This window comes from Anguilla anguilla, chromosome 15, assembly GCF_013347855.1.
Source record: "Anguilla anguilla isolate fAngAng1 chromosome 15, fAngAng1.pri, whole genome shotgun sequence".
In the NCBI taxonomy this organism is placed as follows: Eukaryota; Metazoa; Chordata; class Actinopteri; order Anguilliformes; family Anguillidae; genus Anguilla; species Anguilla anguilla.
This window is the reverse complement of record NC_049215.1, coordinates 154,660-176,045: the sequence shown is the minus strand read 5'-3', so window position 1 is coordinate 176,045 and position 21,386 is coordinate 154,660. Positions and strand designations below refer to the sequence as shown.

Here is a 21,386-nt window from a genome sequence, read left to right as displayed (position 1 = left end):
AAAGTACTTTAACAAAAAAAAAAACCACTGGAGGATAACGAGGACATTTTTCTTACATAACTATGTGCAGGTTGTTACCGATATATATATATTTTTTTTACTGCCTATTTTTTCATATATAGTTGCAAATCAGTTTACGTTTTCCTGTCTGTCGAACGAAGTTGGTTGATAATAGGTGCTCTCACTCCAGCTGACGTTACAACAGGTGTAACGTTAGTTGAAGAAGCTGAGCTAGCTAACGTTAGCAGCCTTACTGCTGCCTCAGCCTGTTGTGCACCCTCCACACCTGCTACAACTTCTAGCGTTACTGGCTCTGCTGGTTGCGGTGAACCAGCTACAGTGTGGGAGGAAAGAGCCAGAGGCGACACCGACAGACAGCAGCAGCCCACCACAAACCAGACACCCGCTCGGACCGGGACTTTTACCCCTAGAGAATAGTGGATGTTCGAATGCTTTATCAAAAAGCATGTACTATACTTTTGTCTTGAAAGAATTAAAGATGATATACTTATAATCTTTTTCTTGCCATATTGTCTTCTAACTGCCTAAAGGTCATTTGAAGTTATTCAGTTAGAATTCTCATTTGGATCTGTCCTTTAGTTCTGTGGCTTTGTTAACGGAAAAGAGCTGCCTCCAAATAGTTTTTGTTCATTAGCTATGATTGCGTTAAGCAAAATGGAGAAGGGCCTCACATTGGTCTTTGCCTGGGGCCTCCAAATCAATAAAACCGCCCCTGAAGGGGCAGCTGTGTTGTGCTATTAGAGGGGCAGCAGTGTTGGGATGTTAGAGGGGCAGCTGTGTTGGGCTGTTAGAGGGGCAGCTGTGTTGGGCAGTTAGAGGAGAAGCCGTGTTGGGCTGTTAGAGGGGCAGCTGTGTGGTGTTGTAAGAGGAGCAGCTGTGTTGGGCTGTTAGAGGGGCAGCTGTGTTTTGCTATTAGAGGGGCAGCAGTGTTGGGCTGTTAGAGGGGCAGCTGTGTTGGGATGTTAGAGGGGCAGCTGTGTTGGGATGTTAGAGGGGCAGCTGTGTTGGGCAGTTAGAGGAGAAGCCGTGTTGGGCTGTTAGAAGGGCAGCTGTGTGGTGTTGTAAGAGGAGCAGCTGTGTTGGGCTGTTAGAGGGGCAGCTGTGTTGGGCTATTAGAGGTGTTAGGCTGTTAGAGGGGCAGCTTTGCTGGGCTGTAAGAGGGGCAGCTCTGTTGGGCTATAAGAGGAGCAGCTGTATTGGGCTGTTAGAAGGGCAGCTGTGTTGGGCTGTTAGAGGAGCAGCTGTGTTTGGCTATTAGAGGGGCAGCTGTGTTGGGCTGTTAGAGGAGCAGTAGTGCTGGGCTGTTAGAGGGGCAGCTGCGTTGGGCTGTTAGAGGGGCAGCTGTGTGGGGTTGTAAGAGGAGCAGCTGTGTTGGGCTGTTAGAGGAGCAGCTGTGTTGGGCTGTAAGAGGAGCAGCTGTGTTTGGCTGTTAGAGGGGCAGCAGTGTTGGGCTGTTAGAGGGGCAGCTGTGTTGGGCTATTAGAGGAGCAGCAGTGTTGGGCTGTTAGAGGGGCAGCTGTGTTGGGATGTTAGAGGGGCAGCTGTGTTGGGCTGTTAGAGGGGCAGCTGTGTTGGGCAGTTAGAGAAGAAGCCGTGTTGGGCTGTTAGAGGGGCAGCTGTGTGGTGTTGTAAGAGGAGCAGCTGTGTTGGGCTGTTAGAGGGGCAGCTGTGTTGGGCTATAAGAGGAGCAGCTGTGTTGGGCTGTTAGAGGGGCAGCTGGGCTGTAAGAGGGGCAGCTCTGTTGGACTATAAGAGGAGCAGCTGTGTTGGGCTGTTAGAAGGGCAGCTGTGTTGGGCTGTTAGAGGGAAGCTGTGTTGTGCTATTAGAGGGGCAGCTGTGTTGGGCTGTTAGAGGAGCAGCAGTGTTGGGCTGTTAGAGGGGCAGCTGTGTTGGGCTGTTAGAGGGGCAGCTGTGTTGGTCAGTTAGAGAAGAAGCCATGTTGGGCTGTTAGAGGGGCAGCTGTGTGGTGTTGTAAGAGGAGCAGCTGTGTTGGGCTGTTAGAGGGGCAGCTGTGTTGGGCTATAAGAGGAGCAGCTGTGTTGGGCTGTTAGAGGGGCAGCTGGGCTGTAAGAGGGGCAGCTCTGTTGGACTATAAGAGGAGCAGCTGTGTTGGGCTGTTAGAAGGGCAGCTGTGTTGGGCTGTTAGAGGGAAGCTGTGTTGTGCTATTAGAGGGGCAGCTGTGTTGGGCTGTTAGAGGAGCAGTAGTGTTGGGCTGTTAGAGGGGCAGCTGCGTTGGGCTGTTAGAGGGGCAACTGTGTGGGGCTGTTAGAGGAGCAGCTGTGTTGGGCTGTAAGAGGAGCAACTGTGTTTGGCTGTTAGAGGGGCAGCAGTGTTGGGCTGTTAGAGGGGCAGCTGTGTTGGGCTGTTAGAGGAGCAGCAGTGTTGGGCTATTAGAGGTGTTAGGCTGTTAGAGGCAGCTGTGCTGGGCTGTAAGATGGGCAGCTCTGTTGGGCTATAAGAGGAACAGCTGTATTGGGCTGTTTGAAGGGCAGCTGTGTTGGGCTGTTAGAGGAGCAGCTGTGTTGGGCTATTAGAGGGGCAGCTGTGTTGGGCTGTTAGAGGAGCAGCAGTGTTGGGCTTTTAGAGGGGCAGTTGCATTGGGCTGTTAGAGGGGCAGCTGTGTTGGGTTGTAAGAGGAGCAGCTGTGTTGGGCTGTAAGAGGAGCATCTGTGTTTGGCTGTTAGAGGGGCAGCAGTGTTGGGCTGTTAGAGGGGCAGCTGTTTTGGGCTGTTAGAGGGGCAGCTGACTTGGGCTGTTAGAAGAGCAGCAGTGTTGGGCTGTTAGAGGAGCAGCTGTGTTGGGCTGTTAGAGGGGCAGCTGTGTTGGGCTGTAAGGGGGCAGCTGTGTTGGGCTGTTAGAGGGGCAGCTGACTTGGGCTGTTAGAGGGGCAGCAGTGTTGGGCTGTTAGAGGGGCAGCAGTGTTGGACTGTTAGAGGAGCAGCTGACTTGGGCTGTTAGAGGGGCAGCAGTGTTGGGCTGTTAGAGGGGCAGCTGTGTTGGGCTGTTAGAGGGGCAGCTGACTTGGGCTGTTAGAGGAGCAGCAGTGTTGGGCTGTTAGAGGGGCAGCTGTGTTGGGCTGTAAGAGGGGCAGCTGTGTTGGGGTCTCAAATAAAACACTCACATTTCTGCATCCTCCATAAAACACCTACACTTCTGCATCCTCCATAAAACACCTACACTTCTGTATCCCTAATAAAACACCCACATTTCAAAACACCTGGATGGGCACCTTCTGGCGTTATTCACAACAGCACTGTTGGTTTCTTTTCCCTCAGTACCAGAGACATGCAGTGAAATGATTTGCCTATGCAAGGAACAGTGGTTGTTTTTTTTGTTTTTTTGTTTTACCTTTAACAGTTATGTTCTTGTCTTTCTGCTTCATAAATAAAGCATTAGGAGTTGTTAAATACACTTTTTATAACTTTTTAAGTCACTTTGATTATTATGGCTGCCAACAGGTTAAAATGTACAAGAAGATATTTATTACAATAATTATAAAAATCAACCAAAGACAATTCTATAAATACATATTATTATTATTATTATTATTATTATTACAACACTAGTTCATCACTCAGCAGGAAATAAACACTCAGCATAAAACGCTGCAGAGTTAAATTCAGGTAAATAGATCACAGATGGATTGCAGTTCCAGGCAATGCAGTTTCCACAAGGCGTTAGGCATTGTAAATGGACCATTTTACCCTGGTGTGTATTGGCATGTGACCCAGGATTTGATTCTTTCTTGAGACTGGATCTGTAATGGGGGCTCTTAGTAGTGGAGGGCTCTTTATTCAACAGGGACCTATTTGTCCTCAATCCCTGCAGTTTGAGCAGGAACTAAATCTGAGCTCTATCCCTGCACTAAACAATATATGGCTGAGAGTGCACCAAGCCATTAATCAGCCATTTAAGAGGGTTCAATATCACATGGACTGACATCTCATTTGAAATATAAATATTTCTGTGAATCATACGGTGACCCAATCTACATGCAGAAATATCTACTACAGTCCGGAGTTTGCGTTAGCAGTGCCCATCCAGGGTCTCTTTTTTGGTGGGAGATTTATGGCTGCACCCAAAGATACGGTCATGAAATTAACCCCTTAAGAGCCAGACGTCATGTGGAACAAGCTGCCTATGAGAATCTGGATCTCCACTGCTGGCTCCACACACGCATGCATACACACACACGCATGCTTGCACACACATACACACGTTGCTGGTGATAAAGAGGCCCAAAATCTATCCATCCATAATCTATACCCTTATCTTATCCTGAGCAGGGTCTCGGGAGTGGGGGTGGGGGGGTAGTGCTGAAGCCAATCCCAGCATGCATTGGGCAAGAGGCTGGCTCACCCTGGACAGGCTGCCCATCTATGGCAGGGCACACACACCATTCACTCACACACTCGTACCTATGGGCAATTTAGACCCTTTAATGAACCTAACCTGCATGTCTTTGGACTGTAGGTGGAAACTGAATTACCCAGAGGAAACCCACGCAGACTCAAACCCAGAACCTTCTTGCTGTTTGTCTAAATTAAAGTAGCTCTGCACAGAAGAGATGGCTATATTTCTGCCACAGTGATGTGAAAGACTGATCGCAAATTAACGGAAGCATTTGGTTGCAGTTATTGCTACTAAAGCTGGCGCAACCAGTTATTAAGTTTAAGGGGGCAATAATGTTTTTACATGGGTGACATGGGTGTTTGAACTTTTTTCATGAAATAATAATTTATGACAAATATGTAATAAAAGGAAATCGGGAAGAAGACGAATTCATTTTCATGGGACTGTATATGCTTTCTGGGTATTTGCCTGGCCTTTGTTTGACTGGTGCACTTGTGCATCCTAATATATAGTCTCTCCAATAGATGAGCTTTTGGATAGCCTGAATGTAGTGATTCCTCATGCTGAGCTGAGTTGTGCACAGCCATGGAATATGCTGCCAGTTTACAATGAGAACCTCACATGGAGAACAGGCTGAAGGGGCACTTCTGTTATGACAGATATTTTTGCCATCGGACTGTTGACTGAAAAGCATGCATGCGCGTGGCGATGTCCTGTAGATGAATGGTATTTGTAATTCATACATATTTCGACATATGAATTATGAAAGACAGGTGTGTTTTTTGTGATGTGTTTGATGTTATGACTTCACCAGAACATCAGATGCATTATGCCTCATTGTTGAACACAGGAGGCAGAGGAGAACCCATTCCATCTTCAACACAACTGTATCCTTTGGAAAGGGAGGCACTGGCAGTATATCACGCTTTCTCTTTTTGTGTCTTAAAAGAACACCTGAGGCTTCCAACTACTACCCCTCAACTAATACCCCTAAACTCATATCCCTGAACTAATACCACTCAACTAATACCCTTAAACTCATATCCCTCAACTAATACCCCTCAACTCATATTCCTCAACTAATACCCCTCAACTCATATCCCTAAACTCATATCCCTCAACTCATATCCCTCAACTAATACCCCTCAGCTCATATCCCTCAGCTAATACCCCTCAACTAATACCCCTCTGCCGCTTCTCGCTGCTGCTTCTTCTCCCTCGCCCTTCAAGCTCTGCGTGTTTCCTGGCTCTGCATTTCATGGCAATCGCTTGCTAATATACCATTTATATTCTTACGTTACAGCGCATTTACATCTTCTAGAGCACTAGCTAGCACTTCTGCATTTGTTTTTTATCTTATTTTATTTTTTATATGTGCAATCGCTCAGCAATTCAAATAGACTGTCACCTGCTATCCTGCTTCACCCCTCGGCCTTGATCTACGACCCTGTGTGCGTCGTCTGCTCCTCTCCGGATCCCCTGCTGAGTCTCCTTCCCCCGGCTTACTTTTCTCCTGCTACTGACCCCGGATCTGGCCACGTGCTGCAACCTCTATTTCGCCCTCCCGGATGATCGCTTGCCATGGATTTCTTCCCGTGGATTGCCTATCCTGTCTGCCTCTCCGCCACCCCGGATTCTGTAGCTGTCAGTCCCCGCACCGGTTGGTATCCGACGCTGCCTGCTTCATCACCCGGCTCCGTTCCAGCGAGTCGGTCTCCACTCTCTCGCCCGGTCCTCGAGCTGCTAGCTGTGCTAGCCTTCACGGTGAGTATGCTTACTGCTCCCTTGCTGTGCTGACTAGCTGGCTGGTCGTGGTGATCGGTTTAGCCAGGTTCATTGCGGTCGTCTTACCAGCCGTGTTTGCGCTACCTGATCTGCTCTGGCCCACCTGTCTGGGAAAGTTGGACCCTCGCTAACGTCAGCTAGCCAGCTGCTGCTAGCCCGCTATGCTACGGCTGTTGACACAGTCGCTTTTTTCTGGTTTTCTTACTCTACTGTTGCTATTGAACACCCGCAACCACGACCGGATTTATCAGCCCCAGGTTTCATTGACAATGTTACAGTACAGCCCTTCGCAACTCCTCACTCTCAATTCTCGCTACACTGTTGATTCACTTGTCTTCCACCACGCCAATTTTGCTTTGCTGAACATTCGCTCCATTAACAACAAATCCCCCCTGCTCCATGAACTTATTATCGACAATAAATTGGACTTTCTTTTTTTGTGTGAGACCTGGCAGCAGCCAGGCGTCTTTTTCTTGTTAAATCAAGCCACGCCCCCAGGTTTTAGCTACTTCTGCAAACCCCGGCACTCTGGAAGGGGTGGCGGCCTCGCAATCATTTTTCATGTTAATTTCACCCCATCCGAAGTCTCCCTCCCGATTTCTGTTACATCTTTTGAATACATTGCATTTAAATTACACAATGTCATTGCTGTTCTTATCTATCGCCCCCCCAAATTTTTCTGTCTGAATTAACTGAACTACTCTCATCTGCCTGTTCCCTGTCTTCCCGTCTACTGCTACTGGGCAACTTCAACATCCATGTCGACTCCACTCAGTGTACACCTGCCTCTGACCTCAATGTAGTCTTGGACTGTTTTAACCTTACTCAACATGTACACTTACCCACACACTCCAAGGGCCACACACTAGACCTTGTCTGTTCTACCGGTCTCAACATCTCAAACCTCACCAGCTCTCTGTTCACTTTGTCTGATCACAGACTGATTAATTTTCTCTTGTCCACCCCTGCCCCTCAGCCCAAACAGTCGCGAACTATATCCTTCAGGACCACCACCATAAACCCTGCCCACTTTTCTGCTTCAATCGCATCTGCCCTACCACTTGACTGCACTGTACACTCCCCTGAAGAGTTCACAATTCAGCTGTCCACCACACTATCCAGTACCCTTAACTCTTTTGCCCCCCTCAAAACTAAGCTGGTCACTTTTGCCACTCCATCCCCCTGGTTTACCCCAGAGTTCCGTGCCATGAAACAGACCGGCCGTCGCCTGGAGCGCCTCCACAAAAAAACTGGTCTCACTGTCCATGCCCAAGCCCACCAACTCCACATTCAGACATACAGAGATGCCCTTATCGCTGCCCGATCCTCTCACTATTCCAACATAATCCAATACTCCAACGGAAACCCCCACACCCTCTTCTCCACTGTTAACAAACTTCTCAACCCCCTGTAAATAATACTACATCTGGCTCCCCATCACTCTGCAACTCCTTCCTAGAGTTCTTCCACACCAAAATCACCAACATACACCAAACTCTCACCTCATCCACACCCCCTTCAGATGAACTACTCTGTACTACTGTTGCCACCACAACTCCCCCCCCCCCCCCCGGTTTCACTCACCAAACTCATTTCCTCTGCCAGATCCACCACCTGCTCATTAGATCCCGCCCCCACTGCCCTGATTAAAGCCTGCCTCCCTACTCTCTGCCCTTACTTCACCAAGCTCATTAACCTGTCCCTGACCCACTGTGCTGTCCCCTCCATCTTCAAGACTGCTACCGTCACCCCAATCCTTAAAAAACCTGGTCTGGACCCAAACACCCTCTCCAACTACTGCCCCATCTTCAACCTCCCATTCATGTCCAAACTTCTTGAAAAAGTTATTGCTTCCCAACTCCGTTCATACATGTCCGACAATAACCTCTTTGAGCCCCTTCAGTCCGGCTTCCAACCCCATCACAGCACTGAAACGGCCCTCACCAAAGTGGTAAATGACCTCCTCCTATCCTCTGACTCTGGTGCATATAGCATACTCATCTTCCTGGATCTCTCTGCCACTTTTGACACAGTCAACCACAACATCCTCCTCACCCGTCTGTCTCACCTAGGCATCACTGGCCCATCTCTCAACTGGTTTCACTCATACCTCACAAATAGGGCAGAATTCATATCCATCCATGGTCACACCTCCGATCTTGCCTCTGTCACACAGGGTGTCCCACAAGGTTCTGTTCTTGGTCCCCTCCTTTTCACCATCTATATGCTTCCTCTTGGCCCCATCCTCCGCAGCTTTGGTCTCAATTTCCACTTCTATGCAGATGACACCCAAATCTATATCAGCTCTACATCCACAAATCAGCCACCCACTGCCATCATTGAAACCTGTTTGACACACGTCAAATCCTGGATGCAACACAATTTTCTTAAACTCAACTGTGAAAAAACTGAAATTATTCTCATCGGACCAAAACCCCAGCTCACAAAACTACACAACTTCTCCCTCACCATTGATGGTTCCCCTGTCTCCCCCTCCCCCCTGGTCCGCAACCTCGGTGTCATACTCGATCCATCCCTCTCCTTTGAAAAGCACATCAACAACACTGTCAAGGTTTCATTTTTTCACCTGCGCAATCTCCAGACTCAGACCCTCTCTCACCCATCCCGATGCAGAAAAACTCATTCACGCCTTCATTTCCAGCAGACTGGACTACTGCAATGCACTCCTCACCGGTCTTCCCTCCCGTCTCCTACACAAACTGCAATTGGTTCAGAACTCGGCCGCAAGAATACTGTCCCGCACATCCTCTCGGTCTCACATCACCCCTATCTTGAAAGATTTACACTGGCTCCCAATCACATCACGCATCACATTCAAACTCCTCCTCCTAGTTTACAAATCCCTAAATGGCCTCGCACCCACTTACCTCTCTGATCTCCTGCTCCCCTACCAGCCACCCAGACAGTTACGTTCATCCACTGCCAGCCTCCTCACCATCATCCCCTCTCAGCACCGTTCTTTTGGCGACCGCACCTTCTCAGTTTCCGCCCCCAAACTCTGGAATGCCCTCCCCCCTGACATCCGTACCTCTGACTCACTCAACTCCTTCAAATCATGTCTTAAAACCCACCTCTTTTCCCTAGCTTTCCCTTGATGTTTGTCCCCCCCCCATTTTTTTTTTTTGTCTCTGAATTGTATGTTTCATTGTATGTACGTATATATGTATGTACCACTTATTGTAAAGCGTCTTTGAGTTCATGAAAAGTGCTATATAAAATAAATGTATTATTATTATTATTATTATTACCCCTCATCTAATATCCCTCAACTCATATCCCAAAACTCATATCCCTCAACGAATACCCCTCAGCTCATACCCCCCAACTAATACCCCTCATCTAATATCCCTCAACTAATACCCCTCAACTCATATCCCTGAACTAATACGCTTCAACTCATATCCCTCAACTAATACCCTGAACTCATATCTCTCATCTAATACCCCTCACCTCATATCCCTCAACTAATATCCCTTAAATAATATTCTTCAACAGACCAATGACAACAGAAAAACCACCATCACTGCATCATATTATTGCTGTCTTTCTCTCTTCCTTCCCCTCGCTCTGTTTCTCTCTCCCTTCCTCTCTCTCTCTCCCTCTCACATACACACACACATGTTCACAGCAGGCATTTTTCATTTAACTTCTAGATTGCTAGACAGTTTGATTTGGCAAGATTTGTGTTCCTGGCTTTCTGGACACAAGAGATTAGTATCATTCAAACGGGTGTGCGAAACGTTAATTGACTCGGTAGCAGTTCCGTGGAAGGTAACCTAACCCTCCATCAGCTGTTTTTATTTTTACCTTTTTTTTAGTTGCTGCTGCTACATGCTAATGCTTGTACCAGCGACTAGCTTGCCGATTAGCGGGCCTACACAAATCACAATGGGTCAGTAATTCCTTTAGTTTAGCTGTAGACAAGTTGGATCTTGTCAGGAAGCTGGAATTGATTGATAGCCTTTGTGGCAGCTTTTGATAGGAGAAAGAAGACCATAGAAGATAAGTGGTATTCTGCATAGTCTAATATATTACTGGTGATGCTTTGTCTATGCCTTTGGTTTTGTCACTGAAAATGAGCAGGTCAGTCAGTGCATGTTATTGCTATTACAGCTCTGAGCTGCCACGCTATTGCTCTATTGAGTCACTACAAAGCTGAGTGGTATCAATTCAGTTTGTAATGTTAGGCTTCTGTGTAAGATATCTCAGTGGATTTCTTAGTGCAGGCGATGCTAAATATTATCTCTCCACGTGGATAATGTTGACGTTACCATCCAGCGACTGTTGGATGTAATTTACGCAGTTAATAAAGGCTGCATATCAATTACCTCTGTGCTACCCTACACCTTGTAAGCGCCTGTTGATCATATTATTTGCTTATGCTGCTCTGAGCAATTTAATAATTGGTCTCCCAACAGGATCTCCCCCGTCATTTCTCTATATGTGGTTACTTTGTCATGCTGCTGTATTAGCCAAAGGTTTTAGCTCTCAAATGGTTTTTATTTCATGAGAAATGAGAAATAAAGGTTTTAGTGAACGTTGACAATTCTGTCACGTTTTTCTGAAAACTCTCAGGTGTTAGGAGGTTGTTTACAACAATGCCTTAGGTTTTAGAATGTTTTTTTAGAGGGCCTTAGGTCAAAATTAGTTAACCAGATACACAACCTTTCCCCCCATGTAGGTTCATTCACACCAGGTCTGCTGGTTCAGATAAAACAATATGACTGGTTTCTACCTGCATGTCAGTAAAATGTCTGTGAATATCCCTGCTTTTAATATTATGCCTTATACATTCATGAAACATGAAAGAAAAAGTCACAAACAAATCATTTATTGTAGATACATCAACGTATTTACCTTCTTGAAATGACAGGAAACATCAACAAAAGTAAATGTATTTACTGACCTCACAATTGGCTTAGCGCACATATGCACTCAAATGTGAACCTGGATGTTAGGAGGCTCTACCACAGGGGTGTCACGATCAGTAGTTTGCAGTGGAATGTCAGAGGCTCATAGTGACTGCTGTGTTCTTGTTCTTGATTGGCTGAAGAGTCCACACAGACCATGTTGTGTGCGGCACCCTGAGCCTTGAGCTGGCCTTTGCTCTATAGCAAGCCAAAGAGTCCTCAGCAGTCAGGCACAGCAGTGTTTGGATCCTTTTGGACTTGGGTAAGTCCATGAGGAGAGCAATGCAGGTATGAATCCCAAATGGGCTCTACTGTTACACGCTTAAACTGTGGACCTGCTTCCAAAAATACAACATTTGATGGACAGACACCATGTAAACAATCTCAGCCTTTTCCCTGGATTTTTCCTTTTCCGTTTTCTGTTGGGGGAAATAAAAGAACTGCTTCATGATCAGTCTTTATTGCTTACGCGTGTCTGCATGTGAAACTGTCAGTACAGAAATACAATACGGTTCATATATACAGACATATCATGAATGAAGACTGATCACAAAGCATCTGCTCTCAATAATAGATCAGGAATAACATGATAGACCCACTGAGTCTCGCTGAGGTGGGGAGGTACACAGTGGAATCCCTGCTAGATGGTGTCCCATGATGCTGTGTGTCAGTGTAATGATCCTGAGTGAGGACAGTGCTGAGAGGCGTACGGCCCCATCCATTCCATGGACTAGCGGAGGGAAGCGATAGAAAGCGGCAGGAAGTACAGCACGCTGGTCAGAGTTGGCTGGGGTTTGAGAATGACTGGCAGGAAGTACAGCGCACTGGTCAGCCTAGGCTGGGGTTTGAGAATGACTGGCAGGAAGTACAGCACGCTGGTCAGCATTGGCTTGGGTTTGAGAATGACTGGCAGGAAGTACAACGCGCTGGTCAGCGTTGGCTGGGGTTTGAGAATGACTGGCAGGAAGTACAGCGCGCTGGTCAGCGTTGGCTGGGGTTTGAGAATGACTGGCAGGAAGTACAGCGCGCTGGTCAGCATTGGCTTGGGTTTGAGAATGACTGTCAGGAAGTACAGCTCGCTGGTCAGAGTTGGCTGGGGTTTGAGAATGACTGGCAGGAAGTACAGCGCGCTGGTCAGCATTGGCTTGGGTTTGAGAATGATGTCAGGAAGTACAGCTCGCTGGTCAGAGTTGGCTGGGGTTTGAGAATGACTGGCAGGAAGCACAGCGTGCTGGTCAGGCTGGCTCACCATGGCGTCCTGTTTGAAACTCGCCAGTGCCAGGACATACTGACCTCTGGCCCATTTACTGCAGGTCATTCTGAACCTACAGCTCCACCACTGATAGAGAAAACATTACATATGTTTTATATTACCAAAAAAGAACAACCAGAAGGGAAGTGTCAGCATATTAGATGTTTTATGTTGTGGATTTCGAAAGATACAATACTGTGTAAAAGCTCTGATAAAAGTATGTGGACAAACATAAAATGCATACCCAAATTACTCACTGATGTCTACAACAACAATAATAATAATAATATCATTATTGTTTTCATCATCATCATCATCATCATCATAATTCCATTTTAATCATTAGTAGCAGCACCAGTAGTAGGAGAGGTAGCAATAATATTTGGATAAACAAAAATGAATAAAGCAAAGCCCACATTAGCATGGCAGACTGAAGGTGTTTGTAATGGGGCTGTGTCTGCCTGTCCTGCAGGTCTGGGCTGTCTGCCTGTCCTGCAGGGCTGTGTCTGCCTCTCCTGCAGGTCTGGGCTGTGTCTGCCTGTCCTGCAGGTCTGGGCTGTGTCTGCCTGTCCTGCAGGTCTGGGCTGTGTCTGCCTGTCCTGCAGGTCTGGGCTGTCTGCCTGTCCTGCAGGTCTGGGCTGTGTCTGCCTGTCCTGCAGGTCTGGGCCGTGTCTGCCTGTCCTGCAGGGCTGTGTCTGCCTCTCCTGCAGGTCTGGGCTGTGTCTGCCTGTCCTGCAGGTCTGGGCTGTGTCTGCCTGTCCTGCAGGTCTGGGCTGTGTCTGCCTGTCCTGCAGGTCTGGGCTGTCTGCCTGTCCTGCAGGTCTGGGCTGTGTCTGCCTGTTCTGCAGGGCTGTGTCTGCCTCTCCTGCAGGTCTGGGCTGTGTCTGCCTGTCCTGCAGGTCTGGGCTGTGTCTGCCTGTCCTGCAGGTCTGGGCTGTGTCTGCCTGTCCTGCAGATCTGGGCTGTCTGCCTGTCCTGCAGGTCTGGGCTGTATCTGCCTGTCCTGCAGGTCTAGGCTGTGTCTGCCATGTCCTGCAGGTCTGGGCTGTGTCTGCCTGTCCTGCAGGAGGGCAGAGAGCAGTACCATGAATATTAATGTTTCGCTGCAGCTCACTGATGGACTTATCATTAATATTCAATTATGCAAACATTCTGCTTGCTGACAATTTATAAATTTGCTCTCATTTAACCTTTAAGGCAAAACATATGGATATTCTGCATTATGGTTTTGTAACTGAATAAACAGGACATTTCAGGGCAAAAAAACAAGACTACAGCTTCACTGGCTCTCCTAATTCACAAAACAGTGATTGTGTAACTGTGTTTTGAAGAAAGTCTATATTATCTTAGTTTATCTGAGCTTGAAAAGAATCAAGTTATTAAATGATGTGTGTTAGTAATAAAATGGCATGAGTATTTGCTAAACATCTTCTGAACAGGCAACTGTCCTCCATCAAAATCCACATCACAACAGTGACATCAGCCCGGAAAGCTGGATTTCTTTTGAGCACACGCTGCCCTGGGAATGTTCCTGTCCACTGAGAAGAATCATTTATGTCTGAATTGCCTTCCCGTGTGCCCTGCCCTCCCCATGTTCTCCACTCTCACACAGAGTACCGCTGCTGCATTTGCTCTGCTGCCACGTCTCAGAAGAGGAGAATTCAAGTGTCACTCCGACCGCTCGTTCTCGCTTTGCATTTAACAGAGCAGTGTCTCTCATTGGACCAGCCATTCAATTCAATACAAACCCAACCAGCCAATGACACGGGAGGAATGCCAGCTTCCGGTCTTATCACTGAAGATCAAGTGTGTCTGTCAAAAAGGATAATGCTCCACTGGAGTCTGGACAGTGATGTCACAACAAAGATTTTCATGCTCAAACTTAAAATACATTGTTCAGTAAACCTTGGGTCATTAAAATGTGCCTTTCTATCATTTACTGAATGTTTAATGCCAGTGCTCTAACGAATGTTATATATCATAGATGATCGGTCATTCACACAGGAACATGTATAGCCATTTATCTAAAACACCCTGCCCCTTCTGGTTTAAATGTCAACCAGAAAGAATTAGGAGTATGAAACAGGGATGTGTTTTACCTATATGGTTTTTCCTGCATTGAAATGTCTGCGTTTTTTGTTGTTATATGAATGCCATCTAAAGAGAAAATGAGAGCTGGTGCCCAGGGAGGTCATGGAGAGGGCTTCAGATTAGGAGACAAGGAACACAAGATGGTGTTGAACACCATTCTGCATGTAGTGCCCTTGTGGGAAGACCTTAGGCACTTTAAATGATGTTTAATATTAATTTAATTAATTAATTTTACTCATTAACGCGTTTGAATGGTTTAGTTGGTTGAGTGTTTAATGTTAAATGTTTTCAGCTAATTTTCTTGCTGTGTTGACATTGCTTCATCTTCTGGATGCTCCAAGTGATTAATGGAAAAGAAACCCACACCTGGTCACAGGCATTGATAATAAGCACTTGTTAGATTGGTCTGTATGGAAAGCTATTTGCTTAATTAAAGCTTACCAGGGTGTTTAACAAACAAAAGCAGCTTTCCTCATTGATTTGAATGGTAGCGCGACACTTCATGGTAAGTTACAAAGTTGCTTGTGTGTCAATGTTACATCTTTTTTCACAAATAAAACTCTATGCTTCACAATACGACGATGTGGCTGGTCTCACGTTACCATTGGAAATGTGTTCCCTTGATTAACATTAGTATATGCAGAAAAAACCTTTATTTGCACATTGTAAGGGTAGTGATGATAACCGGAGGCAAACAAAACGAGGCGAAGCAGCAGTGAGGTCAAAAAACCTGGCTTTTTTTTAACAGTGTCAGTTCCCAAATAATGCAGTGCAAAATATATACAGTGAACAAAAATACTAGAAAATAAAAACTGTACCTAACAAAATGAAAAGAAAAAAAAAAGAAGTGTAGTAATTTGCTAAATTTGGCTATGCCTTGTGGCCCAAAGTTTGCTACTAAGATTGAGTCGGGACTGACTGGAGGAACTCTAAACTCCGTGCTTTATACAAGTAGCTCCTCCCCCGCCATAAACCACCATTCTGCATATGTCTAATTCCGCCAAACTCCATTACAAAAGTGATGAGTGAACACAACACAATTCTGACGTGAAGCACAGCTTCTTATGCTTCTTATAAGTTGCATTTATTTGTGGATCAGTTACATGTATTTGTGGATCAGCTACATTTATTTATTTATTTATTTATTTATTAGACAATAATACCCCCATTCATATGCAGCCTACTCTGTTCACAAATCTGTAGAATGGTTTCTCTAATTTGTTGAATGGATTCACAATTGTGTAAATTAATGTACAGGTTATGCAAATTAATCAGAATATGATTAATTAGAATAGAAAAGTTGCAACCTTGTACAACTAGTACAAAGATAACTCAGTAATTACAAACTCTCAAATCTGCAGATTCAGCACTCTTGACTTTTGCAGCAAATTTTGAAGTGAACCTTGAGCAAAAGATTTGCAAACTTGTAAACTTGAAAACTGTAAAATGTGAATGCTGTCATGGGGAGGGGCAAAGCCTGTTCTTCCAGCCAATCAGATGAGCATATTTGGGATGGCGCTATACTATTGTTACTTTACTATTAAGAAGTGAACCTGTCAGCTATAGCCAAACCCATGAACTTGATAGGGTTCCTCTGTGGAGAAACAGACAAGCCTTTTTCTGAGAGTGTAGCTAGCTGGCTGGACTGCTAAATTTGAGCAAACGTTAACCGAATCCACTGGAAAAACCAAAACGAAAAAGGCACTCAAAACGGCACTTCTGATTGGCCACACACTCGCCCTAGGTCTGTCATCCCTCCCCCACTAAGCTATGATTCCAACAAGCTGAAGGGTACAAGTCAATTTTGCACCAGATGCTACACAGGATAGCATTTGAGAGGCTGCAATGGCAGATTTGAGAGGTTGTAATGACTGAGTTTTGTTTGTAATAGTTCTACAGGTTTACAATAATTGTTGTGTGTATTCATTCATTTAGAGATTTGTGAATCCATTCCACAGATTAGTGAATCCATTCCACAGATTAGTGAAATCATTTAGAGGTTTGTGAATCCATTCTACAGATTAGTTAAACCGTTTAGAGCTTTGTGAATCCATTCTACAGATTTGTGAATCCATTCCACAGATTAGTGAAACCATTTACAAATGTGTGAATTCATTCTACAGATTTGTGAATCCATTCTGCAGATTTGTGACAAGCACAAAACCGTCCAAACCCACGTACAAAGTGTCATGAGGAAAACTTGGATAACTATATAGCTAGCTAGCTATGGCATGTCCTCACCTCTGTAACGTTATTTGTTGTCCTCCGTGTGTCCATACATCTGTATTGGTGGTACGTGCTAACTAGGTCAACTAAAGTAGGCGAAATGCTGACATGTTAGGGTTATCTAAAGTAACGTTAGGTGATAAAGCTGTGCTTAAAAATCTTGTGCCGTTCGAAGTGGTGATTTTGGGAGGTGCACCTGCGCATGCGTCCTACTAAACGAAGCACCACCTGCACATGCGTCCTACCAAATGTTCCTCTCAGGTCGTCCATGAGTGAGTGAGTGAGTGACCACAATTTGCCACGCATAGCCCACGGCGGCAGACAGTCCTGAGCACCGTGGGAAAAATAACTTGGGGTTCCTTGCTTTCTGCACCATCTATTTGGCTCGAGGCGCTTGTTTGCTACCGACAGCCTTGTTCTAATCGTTGAGGACGCAAGGTCTTGCAAAGTGAACGGGTGCACAGCAATGCCAACCTGCAACATTAATGTTGGGTATGCTTGTATGAGCTAGTTCAGCACTCTGGTGTGCCGTCAGGCGAGCTGTGTGAAAAATCCTTTTTTTTTTTAAATGTAATGTTCAAATGAATTTAAAAACTTAAATTAACAAACCCCATTCACAAAAGACAAATAAATGTCACTAAAATGCACATTTTGCTTAATTAAAACCCCAAAACAACATTTAGGCCTACTGCTGGCACGTGTGGAGGGGGGCTGCAGTGTGTTTATTTTTAATGCTTTTGAGAATGGTGTGCCAAAGTGTGCCGCGGAAAGAAAAAGGTAGGGAAACGCTGAGCTAGTTGAATTGTTTCGCAGAGGGAGGGAAGTGGAACAGCCCTCCTTAAAGTAATAATCTCGAAGATTTTCATTAAAATAAATGTCTGTTAAGTCACCATATATCGCCGAATTAGGTAACACAATGGTGATTGAGCCTATTATTATATTAATTTATATTATTATTATTATAATAATTAATGATTAAAGAACTGGGTGTCTGTGGCGACATTCCCGGGAAAAAATCACAAGCGGCGCATAGTTAGTGACGCGTTTTCCATCACCCATCAGTGGTTGGTCCGCCAGAGAGGGTAGGTGGAGCTAACGCAACAGGCTCGCTCTGCAACTCACTTGTGTGTGAGCGGGGTACAATTTTTTCCGGCGTCTGCTGACGTTACAAAAACAGAGAAGGGGGGGGGGGGATGTGTTATGGCACTCTAAAAAGTTCTTGTGTAACATGAGAGGTCATATTATTTGTTGATGTAGATTTCGTATTACATTTTGTGACAATGTAACGTTACTAAATTACATAGCTATTTCCACAGCTAACGCTAGCTACCGGACCATGTCAAGAAAGCCAACAGCTTAGACAATGTTGAGCACAGTATCCATCTCTCATATCAGGTAACGTTGCGTTAGCTAGCTAGCTAATTTAATTAACACAATCTAATGTCAGGTAACAATTCGAAAAAAGCTAGCTACCGGTACCGACCTCGCCAACCGTCTCTCAAATGCAATGCTACCTTGTTGCAACGTTGCAATGTAGCTAACTAAAGGGGCAGGCAACGGTTCTGCTACTAACCAGTTCACACCGCTTTTCTCTGCAACATTCTAAAACCGATTCGTCTCGTTGCGAATCATTGATCTTTTTTTACAGTCTCTGATCTGAACTGGCCTTAACGTTACCGTTATTTACATTGCCATCAAGTTCAACAGTATATTATAATGATCGGAATAAAGCCGGGGTATACGTGGAGCAGAGCCGGGTCTGATTTCTGTGTAAAGATGTCAAGCCGGAGAAAACTAAATAAAAGAATACTGCAGTATGGATTAGCCTCGTTATTATTTTATTACGCTTCCTCATATGTTCCTTCAGTCTTGGTGCCCTTTTTTGATGAAATCTCCTTTGTTTTTGTTTTATTCTTCTTGTTCTGGTTTTATTCTTCTTGTTCTGATTGCTAATTTAACACCCCGCTCAGCTTTATTCTCTAACAGTTTAGCTAGCAAAGCCAGAAACACCAGGGGTAACATTTTGACTGTTGTGTAAAATATTACACAACAGTCATTCACGAAAAAGACTGTTTATTGTGCACAAGATACAGAATTGCACGAGCCACAGCAAATCCCGCGAATTCTTCTCTGCAGTGTAAAGATGTTCATACCGGGCAAAAGGTGGATCTTTATCCACGTGTGTGGAAATTGATCATCACTAATTCTACCCCAGATCTGCTACAGCATTTTAACCCAGCTCGGCAGTGTAAAGACAGTTTAAGTTAGCCTAATGGTAGACAATGAATGAGTATGTACATAACATTACTTTTATAACGACCATTTTTATTCAGTATATAATAAGTGTTATAGTTGGTGTGCCCCAGGTGCCAACTGACTGACGTCACACAGGCGACACTGGTTGGATCCGGTTGGATCTATGGGAAGTGAGGTCCAAAACTGCACCTGCAATTACCGTTTCTCGCCATTGGTACCGCCATAGAGAACGAAACGGAAATCTTCGAGATTGTAACTTTAAGCCATGAGTCCAAGACTTTACAGCGCCATCTGGTGAACCCAAGCCGCAACAGCAGTGCCTTTCTCCTTCCGAATCTCCAATGATAACAGCACGGCCGGTGCCTGTCGTCGTCCCGGCTCTATATCCACGGGATTTTCAGATCTTCTAACCGACCAAGATCAGGACAGGAACGTGCTAAAGGTAAAGAAGAAGCTTTCGTGATCTGGAAGAGTCCGGGGTAGCGCGAGAAACCTATCTTTTGGTAGTGTTTTTAGTGGCCGTCGCTAAAGAGGGAGCTAGAAACTGACTTCACGCATCAGTTCCTACACCAAGCTGATACTGTAGCACCTCTTACTAGAACAAACCTCTTCGTTCTACAAAGGGTTTGGAGCGAGGTCTACAGTCTCTACTTTGTTTCCAAAACGCAGAAGATTAGTTTGATCTTATTCGTCGGTGGAATTATGTTATTTCCGCAAAGGAGCGAAATATAGCTACATGTAGGCTATTTATTTTGCTTGCTATACCCCTCGCTGCGAAAAGGTGCAATTATGCTTTCCCTGCAGCTCTTGTCTCACCAATATTCCGCTGCTGTTAGCGACGTGGCGATATAAAACAACGGTGTATTTTAGTGTCATTCAACAACACCGTTTTAAACGAGCGCTTTTAGTGGGAAGAACTCGTTTTACTGTAGTCTATCTGCTAAACTTGTAACTGTTACAACACATAACTAACAGAAAGCTTCTAATAGGGAATTAGTTAGCCATCGAACCGTGTCCCCCACAGGCGCAAATAATTGAATTGCTGTCAAATAATCTGATACACGGCGGCTGTGTTTCGGAATGTTTACAAGCATTGAGTGTTTGAGTCAAATAATTGAAATGCTGACATTGTGTTTTGAAAACACATTTGAGATCAGCGTTTGGCAAGCGCCCTTGTCCTTCAGAATTCAAACAATTAATTAAGAAGCAAGCATGCCCAAATAGTTTTTTTTATTTTTTTTTTAATTAATATATCGTTGGTGCAGTTCCTTCGAACCACGTGCTGATTTTTGTAGTTTTGCTCACGATTCAAACCAGCCAACACACACCGTCGCTTACTATAACGTGAGCTAATAAATAATGAAGTTCATGAGTGCGTTCTTGGTTTATTTATTTAGACTGCCGTTTGTAATACCAAAGGTTAGCCTGTCTGGTATGGTCAAATTTAGACAACCCGAAAAGTTGCTAAGTAACTAATTGAACAAATAATTGCGAAGCAAATGATTACATTGCCGGACGTTAGATTTTGCTCAACGTCCAGCAGGCCTGGATAGATGTAGGCATATAGATTACGAAGTCGGTTCCATAAATACATCGCCTACAATCAGGGTCCAAGGGTCCGACGAATTTTGAGTAGAACTTCAGAACTTGTTGTTTATTGTTGTCCAAGGGGGGGAAATGTCCAGTGACAGACAACGATCAGACGACGAAAGTCCGAGCACCAGTAGCGGCAGCTCGGATGCAGACCAGAGAGATCTACCAGTACCCGAACCTGAAGAACAGGAGGAGCGGAAACAGCCCACACCTTCGCTGCAGAAGAAAAATACCAAATTATCCAGCAAAACAACCGCTAAATTGTCTACCAGTGCTAAAAGGTACTAAATCATTTACCTCTTCATTCTCTCTACCTTCTGCTAATTTAATTTTACGGTTACATGGAGGTTAATTCGATATCATTCGAATAGGAATTAAAGAAAAACCAGTTCCAGATCGAACACAGTCATTATTCAGGTTCTTGCTAAATGATTTGCTGAGGTGTACATAATCATGTTTAGTGTTTTTGCGGGGGAGGGGGGGCGGCATGTCTTTGGTAAAATAATCAGGTGCCGTGTGTGCGCGCGCAGGAATACATTTTTAATGGTTAAATGCGCTTATACTGAACAATTATCGTTTATAGTGAACCACAGTAGAATTTTTGGAACATGCACCCAAAAAATGCTTTCCCCAACATATTACGTCGCCACAGATGGAGAGGGACCTCTCTGTAAAACCAATCAGACGTGTCTCCATTTAAAGAATAAAACGGGCAGGCTATATCCGATTTAAACAGTCTGTCCCTGCACGCAGTTTATCTCTCTGTAGTAACTGAATCAGAGCTCCGCACTGAAACCCTGTCGGATATGCCCGTGCTGCCCCCTCCCTCTCTTACTAATTTGCATATTAGATTTACAGGGGAATCCTTTATGGTAT

General features: G+C 45.1%; 1 protein-coding gene across 2 annotated transcripts in view; it reads left to right on the top strand.

Moving 5' to 3' along the window:
- Window positions 1-19,238: 19,238 nt before the first annotated feature.
- LOC118213643 (ubiquitin-conjugating enzyme E2 E3-like) overlaps window positions 19,239-21,386 on the top strand; it is a 96,318-nt gene continuing 94,170 nt past the window's right edge. For both annotated transcript variants that reach the window (XM_035392656.1, XM_035392657.1), the window contains exons 1-2: window positions 19,239-19,359; window positions 20,587-20,791. In XM_035392656.1, coding sequence (XP_035248547.1) covers window positions 20,595-20,791 — 197 coding nt within the window. In that variant the 5' untranslated portion in view covers window positions 19,239-19,359; window positions 20,587-20,594. The remainder of the gene's footprint in view (window positions 19,360-20,586; window positions 20,792-21,386) is intronic.